This window comes from Eupeodes corollae, chromosome 1 (assembly GCF_945859685.1).
Source record: "Eupeodes corollae chromosome 1, idEupCoro1.1, whole genome shotgun sequence".
Lineage (NCBI taxonomy): Eukaryota > Metazoa > Arthropoda > Insecta > Diptera > Syrphidae > Eupeodes > Eupeodes corollae.
Genome location: NC_079147.1, coordinates 97,672,173 through 97,681,711, shown reverse-complemented (window position 1 = coordinate 97,681,711; position 9,539 = coordinate 97,672,173). Strand labels below are relative to the sequence as shown.

Here is a 9,539-nt window from a genome sequence, read left to right as displayed (position 1 = left end):
AAATTTTGTATGAATAGTATTCTTCTTTGGACGATATTAGGAGTATTGAAGATCCGCGAAGGATGAAGATAGAAATTAGAAATCATCTATCGTCTTTAAATGTTTGAGCATTAATTATGATTAGAATTAATGTAATTAGTTTTCTTCGTATTTTTCTTTGTTTGTCTTTGTTATAGAATAAATTGAAACTACTTTGAATTATCTTTTATACTACTAATAAAAATACTTTTTTGTAATAATAGCTTTTCACTAGCTTATAAGATATTGTATCTTACTGTGTTAAGCAAACGATAATAAATTGTTAAATTGTTAAAATTGTTAAATTACTAACTTCTAATATTTCAAGTAACTCATAAGTGATTCATTTTATTTTTCTTTAAAAATATTTCTTATTTTTAAATTTAAAAATTGTTTGCTAATTTTACAGTATACAAATCGGCAGAGGGCAAAGCCATGCCATAAAGTTTTTTTAAATGTAAATTGTTATATTCGTATGTTGTTAATAAATAAAATCATTTTAATATAATCTAAAAATCTAGAAAATGTCCTTGACACGATCATCCTTGAACAATATTTTTTAAATCCAAAAATACTAGTTTTTGTTTTGTTTCTACTCATTTTCACCCTAAAGATACGTTAACTCATGTTTGAAAATGTTTTATCTTTAAAATTGGAGGAAAATGATTGTATCTTATTTAAACTCACTTAATAACGTATTTTTAATATTTTTAACATAATTACATTCCTTGTGCAGAAATAAGTTACAAACTTGCTATAGCAACATCTTCATGGCAACCAGCAGCAAAAAGAAATGAAAATAAATATCTAACCTACAACTTACAATGAAATAAAGATATATACATATGTATCTTTAATTTATATAATTTTATATTCTTTGTTTTAAACAAAACAAAATAATAGAAAACACAGAAAACTACACTCTAGTTCTTCACTTCCAAGTAGAACATCCATAACCTAAATGAACAAGGACTAAAAATAAAGCTCAGAAAATAAAGTCGAGGAAAAAAAGGATCCATGTCGCTGCCACAAAAGACATTGTGAGTAATCTCATTGGTCTCAGGTTGTTGCTTTTAGAATAATTAAAAATTCAAGATGGATGTTCGCATTGTAAAAATACCTTTGCCATGTCTCTGGGTGGATGGTGCTCGCTCCGTTCTGGTGCTGGGATGGCACGGTGCTCCACAGCGAATGCGAAGGACGCCGACGATGAACGTGTGGTGAACCCTTCAGGTACGGGCATGGGTATGGGCACACAGCCTTAAGCTTAGGCGAGGGCGTTCTTCGGCGGGAAAATGTTAATATAAAACAAGAAAAAGACAAAGCAAAACTTATACCCAAAGCGATACAGAAAGAGAGAGTGAGTGAGATGGAAGAGCTCTAGGACTTCAATACCAAACCCAAACCCTTTAATTCCTAAGCTATTTTAAATCGAAAAATATGACGAGAATTTATGTATAGAGAGGGAGAGAAGTGAAGGAAGACTGAGGTGGAAAACTATTTCTGTAATTACGTGGGAGGCAGAGCACAGACATAGACCCGCTGAATGAGGATAATGCTGATGCGATGGTGAGGTTGGCGGCTGCGGCGGCGGCGGATGATGATGCTTGAATGCTTGATTGAAGTGGAAATGTTGAAAAAAGCAAACAGCTAAGCGGCAAAGAGTCTCGTTAGTTTTATGTGATATATTTTCTACTTATTTTTGTGTTTTTTCTGCTGAGCGATCTGAATTTCCCACGAATATTATATAATTTCAAAAATAAAATAAAATGCACAACTACGGGTTGTACGAACGTGCTTTTTGTTTTCAAGTATAAAAATGAGTTTTTGAATTAAAATAATGTCATGTTAAAAATAGTAAAAGAAATACAATCTTTTTTCGGAGTTTCTCTTTTTGACAGCTGTCACTTGATTGATGCTTAGTTAAGTTTGCTTTATTATATTCATAAGACTAAACAACGTCTGAAAATAGTGAACATTTACTATTGAATACATTTATTGAAGAAAACTTTTGGTAAGCGCAATATCCCTGGTCAAAAATTCCAAAATTTAAATCTCCACATTAATTTTTTCATGAACCCCTAAGTTGGTATACAGTGTTTATCTACATTGCAAGTTAATAGTGATATCAAAGGTAAGTTATATGATGGTGATGGTATAAGAAATCATTTTGCGGTAACACAAATGGCATGAAGGTTGAAATTCTTTTTAATGAAAAGGCATTGATGCTCTTGATTGTTATGATTTTTTGTTTCTTCTTCACAGGTGTATTAAAGGATTTCATTTTTATGTAATACTTTATCCCAACTTATTTTGACTGCTTTAAGGAATGTGCCATCAAGGTTAAACTTGATGTTGAATAAACGATACACTTTTATTGGCAAAAGGTAAAGGCCAGTTGCCATTACCTTTAAAAAATTGACTTTGTTAAATAACCTAATCAGTGTACAGCATAAAAAAGCATGTATTTACAAGGACCGGGCTGTATAGAGCCATGTCTACTTTTGACATTCCTGCCAAACTCGTCCGTTTGTGCAGGATGGCCATGGGGACTCGAACCGCTCTATAAAGACTGGAAACAACTTTACATAACCTTTGTATGTCAAAAAAGAACTGAGAGAAGATGATGCGATGTCATGCGATTTTTTTAACATCGTACTTGAAAGAATAGTGCAGAGCTCCCACGTCAACACTAGAGGCACCATCTTTCTGTCCAATTACTAGCATATGCTTTTAACATTGACATAATCGGAAGAACTCAGCATGATTTCATTTTCGCTTTGGTTAGTATTGAGGAAAAGGTGGATAAAATGGGCTAAGTGGTTAAAGAGGGAAAAACAAAGTACATAATGTCATCAAGAAATGGCCTACAACAATGACGTTTCGGTCAAAACTTCACCATCGACAGACGTAAGTCTATGTGGTCGTTAAAGACTTTGTCTACTCAGACTGTGCTATGAACACAGAAAACAGCACCAGCGCTGAAAGCAACGAAGAATTACTCTTGATAACTGTTTTTACGGGCTAAGAAAGCAATTGCGTAGCAAGGCCCTCTCTCGAGCGACCAAAGTGACGCTATATGAGACTTTCGTCATCCCCGTTCTGCTATACGGTGCAGAAGCATGTACTACGACAAAAGCGGATGAAAGCACCTGGGGTTGTTTCGAGAGAAAAGTTCTTCGCTTGATCTACGGCTCCGTTGGCATGAAAGGTACAATCTGTAAAATTTCGTAGACTTAGCCAAATGCTTCGGACCCGGGAAGTCTTCGAATCCACACGCACAGGAGAGGAAGACAGACAAAAGATCATTTATAAAAATGTTAAACAGTGTTGGAGATAGAACAGAGCCCAGCCCTGGGGCACAACACCATTTATTTTGTGGTTTAGAACTTCAGCCAGTAGAATTAAACAATCCCAAAAGGTAATTACTAATCCAATGAAGGAGGGAATCATGAAAACCCAAGGCAATAATTTCAGATAAGAGAGCCTGATGTCAGAACCTATCAAATGCCTTTGAAATATCAAGTGCAATAATCATACTTTCTCCAAAACGATGTAAAAATTTGCTCCACTGTTTGGTGAGATGAACCATGAGATCACCAGTATACGAATTGCTGCAAAAGCTGTACTGCCGGTCATTAAGAAGCTTTCGGTACTCTAGGTGAAAAATACCTCTTCAGAACAATAGCGGGGGTACCATTCAGACCACCGAAATTATGTGTGTTAATATCTCTTAGGTCTCTTGCCACATTAAGAGTGCTAAAAATTATTAGTCCCAAAGAATCACTAACATACTTAAGTACAGTCGGAGTTGTGACACTGACTGGCAAATTTGAATTTTCAGCGAACTGCAGATAACTGCAGAGATTACCTTTCTATAACGAGCTAACAAATAGAGTGTCTTTGACAACAAGCGTAGGAACCGAGGAAGAGGAATAATTCCTCATGCTTTTTTACAAATGATCGAGAATTCGCCCTGCTTTTGGGACATTGCAGTAGGGTTGACTTTATAGCCACGAAAACTTTTTCTTTGTCAATAATAACCTCTTTAAAGCTAAAGAAAATAGTGTAGAGCTCCCACATCAACACTAGAGGCACTGTCTTTCAAAAGTCTGACCAATTAGTAGCATATACTGGTGATATTGACATAATCGTAAGAATCCAGCGCGATGTCAATGAGGCTTTTACGAGTATTGAGGGGCAAAAATGGGTTGAAAGTACAAAGTAAATGCTGTAGTGAAGAAAGGACTTACAACGCCGACATCTCAGTCAAAACGTCAATATCGACAGACGTAACTTTGAGGTAGTTAAGGACTTCATCTACCTATAGGCTCCGCTATGAATACAGAAAACAACAATTGAGTTGCAATGCCCTCTCTTGACTGACTAAAGTATCACTATATAAGACCTTCATCATTCCCGTCCTGCTATACGGTGCAGAAGCATAGACTATGACAAAAGCGGACGAAAGAAAAGTTCTTCGCTTTATCTACGGTCCCGTATGTTTAGACAGTGGGTGGAGGAAAAGGCGAAGGAACGACGAGCTGTACGGGCTGTACAGCGACGTAGATTTAGCCAAAATAGTAAAAGTCTAACGACTAAGATGGCTGCGTCATGGCGCATGGAAACCAATGCTCCGGCCCGGAAAGTCTTCGAATCCCCACCCACAGAAAAGCCGAATGGATAAAAACCGCGGACCTGATCCGCGCGCATCTTTCTTTTATAAAGAAAAACAACTGACACAAATGACGCATAACAATGTTTCTGACATCTGGTAAAATGTTGAGAAAAATCGTATTGACATTTTTTCTTACATAAAATAGAAGTTGGTAAAAATTAATTTTCGAATTTTGCTTCAAATTAATTTTATTTTATAAAATATATTGGCTTTAGCTCACTCAAATTTTAGAAAAAAAAACATCGAATCGACAGTTTTTCCCCAAAATTTCTTTTTAAAAATTAAAAATATTGACTTCAAACTTATTTAATCTCACAAAAATTATTGTTTTTGACATTCTGTAAATTTTTATATAAAAATCCAAGTCGGTTTTTTAATACAAAATTAAAATCTACAACAAAAATAGTACTCAAAATTGGTAAAAATCGATGTTCGGTTTTTTAATATCTCGTGACTTCAAATTAATTTCATTCATCCAATTATTTATATTTGCTTATATAAGAATTAAATACTTTGCAGAAATGCTAGTTAAATTGATATACATTGGTTTTTCACTAAAAATCTCGTTAACAAAAATATATTTTGAAATCAAACTATTCATTATATGCAAGATATTGTTGACAACTAACTTCTTTAATAAAACTCGTAAACCTACAAACCTTTTAAGCAAGACAAATCGTAATACAAGATGGGAATTTATCAGTGTAGACCGCGTCTCAGCCTCTTTTTGAAATATTCGTGAAACTGCAAATCTAAAAATTAACCAGAACGTAATTAAAAAATAAAAGTTTTAACGAAATGGACTTCCTAAAAGGATGGCCAAAAATAAGTAATAACGCCGGAAGGACGCTTTTTACTTTGCAGCAATTAAGGCCGCGTTACAGCAATAACGCACTAAATATTCTTTCATCTTTCAATTAAGCCAATCGGATTCGCCTTAAAAATAAAAGCGCTCTCCAGCCTTGACACACATAAACAGTTGAAAGTTGTAAGTTACTAGGCTCTAGTTATCAACGGACTGTTGCGCCAACTAATTTTTTGGCTTCAATTCTTGTACGAGTTGAATTTTGTATTTTCTGTCTTCTTCAATGTAGTACCCGTGGCATGATGGTTGGAGCGTTGGACTGTCATGCAAGGGGTCGTGGGTTCAATCGCTGCCTGTGCCATCTTGATTAAAAAAATAATTAATTTTCGCGGGTACTGCCTCTTGCGAGGAATTGAGAAATCCTTCAAGAGTAATTTTTGTCATGAAAAAGTGCTTTCTCAAATTAGCCGTTCGGATTCGGCCTAAAATTGTAGGTCACTTCCATTCCTGACAACAGTACTCGCACACAGGAATGGTTAAGAGTTGTAAGTCACTAGCCTCTGGTTCACAACGGACTGCGCCACCCAATTTAAAAATTTAACAATAGTCCTCTTCAATACTCTGCTCCAACGCATCAATAGCATCTTCTGTGTGCACTGTATAACGTCCCTTAGGATGTGCATTATCCACTCTAGTAAACGTGTTGCGAAACCGACCAAAAATAACAACTCCGAAAAAGAGTATTTCCAGATTGAAAACCACACGTTAAAAAAACACTTGTTTTATTTATCATTATTCATTTCTTTTGTCTTAAATTAATTTTTAATGAAATTAAAATTTTGCAGCCTTTTAAATTCCATTGATACCTTAGTGTATTGTTTAAGTTAGTTTTTCTTGAATTTTGAGCATTTTTTTAAACCACAGAATGAGAATTTAGCACGAAATGGCAAAATATTATTAAAGTGATTATCAGCATCAATTGACGTTGCTCCTAATGGAGTTTTGAATAATTCCATTATTGAGCTCCTGTTTTCTTCGCCTGAAAACACTTAACTAGTGAAATATTTTTCACCGACCACACTCAATCAATTACAAATTTGTTTTAATATATAAGAGTTTTTTGAGTTGGTAGTGGAGTGAATATAAATGTTTTTCCCCTTGTATATTCAACTTTTTCAATTCATAATAAGTCATAAGTTCAAAGCTGTGAAAAGCATCGGATTTTCAGACCATTTTACCAACGAATTCACACTAAACAAATTTAAAAAAATGTATTATGGGATTTATTTTTTGATTTATCAGTTGAAAATTATACTATGTAAAAGTGTTGCTGGATCCTTAACCACCCGGCCTTCAGTCCTATTCACCAAATACACTAATAGCCCCACAATTCTAAGAATCGTTCGCGTTTACGCTCTAGAAAATCAAGAATCCTCACCTTTCCAAGAATAGAATCCATAATCCTTTAGAAAATTCCACCGAAATTTATTTCAGTGTTTCAATTGAATCAGCTTTTGTTTTAAATTGAATTCCACATAAACTTGAATTTATTTTTAATCTAATAACTGCAATTGAATCTTAAACTGAATAGAAGCACAATTTAACCAAAATCCCTTCTATTTACCTTGGAATTTATTCATAAACTATAAACTTCCTACATCTAGATCTTAAGTCAAAGTACCTACCTGAAAATATTTTACTTTTCTATAAATTTTTAATTTTTTTTTCTTTGAAATTTTTCGCTTTCCCTAAAAAGTGTTTCCATTTTTCCTTTTAAGAAATATACCTCTCGAAAGCTTTCCAGATAAACGAGAGACAAAAGGGTATAGCATTGGAATCTCACCGCCTGCCGCCGCAGAATAGCGGGCGTACTGCACAGCACAATCTCATTTGTAATTTCAAAACTCGTTACCTTAACCAAGCATGATTACAATCGGTCTCAAGGATTGTCCTCAATGCAAATATTTTACTTATCTTCAATGAAAAATGATTGAGAACGTTTTTCTTATGCGCGCATATAAAACAAAATATACAAAAAATATATAAAACATAAAAACTAAAAATTAAAGAAAAAGAAGAAAATAAAAAGAAAACACAGAAACAGAACCCAAAGACGAAGAAGCATATTTTTTCACATCGGATGTTGAGATTGCGGAAAGGATACATCCGCATCGGTTGATGGCACCAGGATATGAATTATAATAAATTTTGTCCTCAGTGTCATTCGTTATGATTTCAGTTAAATTTCATTCTTCTCTTGTTGATTCTCATTCTCTGTAGTATTTTATATTATTTCATTCCATGGATTCTGCACTGTGTAATGTTTCTTCCGCCGGATGCATTTGTCATCATCCTACCTACTTGCACAAAATAAAACAAAAAGGAAAATCAAAAAAAAGGAACGTTGAGAAAAATGAAATTGAGATTTTTTAAATCTAAACACAAATAATATTAACGGGCAAACATGAAACGTTTTTGTTTTTCTTTCAATATTTTGTATTATTTTTACGATGGGAAATTTGATATAAAATGAAACATTTTTAACTTGGATGTTAAGAGTTAAGGTGGATGAGGAGGAGGGCAATTTTATTTTGCAATGTAGTAAATGTTCAATTCACAGAAGATGGTATAAGTTAAAGGAAAACAACTTTGATGCCAAGGAAGTGGTTCTTGAGAATAAAGTATTGAAGCAAGAGCAAAATCACTCCCACTTTGAAAATGTGCTCTGATTTTCCTGAAATTAATAAAAGGAGGAACGCTAAAATTTATAGTTTGGAAAAAAGGTATATTTACTCCGTATTATTTTATGGGTTTAAATTGAAATAACTAGTTACAATTTGAAGCACTTATTACTTTAGGTAGAAATCGCAGAATACTGACTTTATCTTTGAAGAAAACTAAAATTGTAGTTCCTGAAAAGTTCACAACATTAAGTGAATTAAATTAATTTGAATAAAGTTTTCGTCTATTTTATAAATATATTTTATTATATCACTGAGTTAAAATTGTTCTAAGTTAATCTAAAGGGCCTTGCAGTAGGAAAAATTGTTCGTTAAAAACAACCATAATATTAAAGCTGAATTATTAACTAATAAAATATGAAAATGTGAAAATTGCTATCAATAGTAAGACAGTTTTTCTACGAAAATGAAGGCTGCAAAGAAAGTGATAACGACGACAAACATTAGAGCAAAATGGCCCAAAAGCTGGAAATAATTATTCAAAAATATCTTCTTTTTTTTATTTCTCGATTAAATGATATCCAATTTATTGAAAAATAATAATAACTTCTTTTTGATATCTCTTATTCACCACAGCGCATCTTAGTTAAAGCTTGATTTTAACTCTTCTGAATAAGAAAACACTTCATGCGGGCTTTAGAAAATCGCAGTCGAATGACAGAAGTGCTATTATTTACACCGAAAGTGCCACGAAATCAAAGAAAATAATAAGAATTTCAATATTGTGAAAAATGCAAAGAGAGCTTGCCTGCTTTCTTTTGGTATTAGAAATGTATAGGTAGTGAACATCACTGATACATGTGCCAAACTGCCAAAGTAAGTCTGCAAGCTTTGCTTGATATAACATCAAAATGACATACTTCTATGTTTAATTGTCTTTTATACACATTGGAAAACGAAGAACTTGACAAATGTCATTTAAAATCCAAGTACGCTTTCGATGGAAGTTCGAGATATAGCTCATATAAGCAAGCTTTTCACGGTCCAGAAGCAGAATTCTTCTGTTCTTATAAACTGTTTAGTCCCTATTTAGGTAGTAAGCGGTGAGCATATAGTCCAACAAAACTCTCGTCCAGCTTCAACAAATTATCACAGACCCCTTCAAAAATTAAATACACTATAGACTCAATTATCCGAAAAAAAGTTTCGGTACTAAATCATTTTTTCAATGATAGATGGTAAGGTTTGCAATTCTTTTACTGAGACCACATCAACGCATAAATGCGACTACCAAGGACTTCTACAAATGCGATTTTAAATGTAAAAAAATGGAAAGCGGATTTGTAGATTTGTTGTT

The 9,539-nt window shown here is 33.6% G+C and overlaps 1 protein-coding gene across 1 annotated transcript in view; it reads left to right on the top strand.

Moving 5' to 3' along the window:
* Positions 1–1,145: 1,145 nt before the first annotated feature.
* The window catches only part of LOC129941882 (uncharacterized protein K02A2.6-like), a 39,473-nt gene continuing 31,079 nt past the window's right edge, over positions 1,146–9,539 (top strand). Inside the window, exon 1 of the mRNA XM_056050651.1 lies at positions 1,146–1,263. Within this exon, the coding sequence (XP_055906626.1) occupies positions 1,146–1,263 (118 nt within the window). The remainder of the gene's footprint in view (positions 1,264–9,539) is intronic.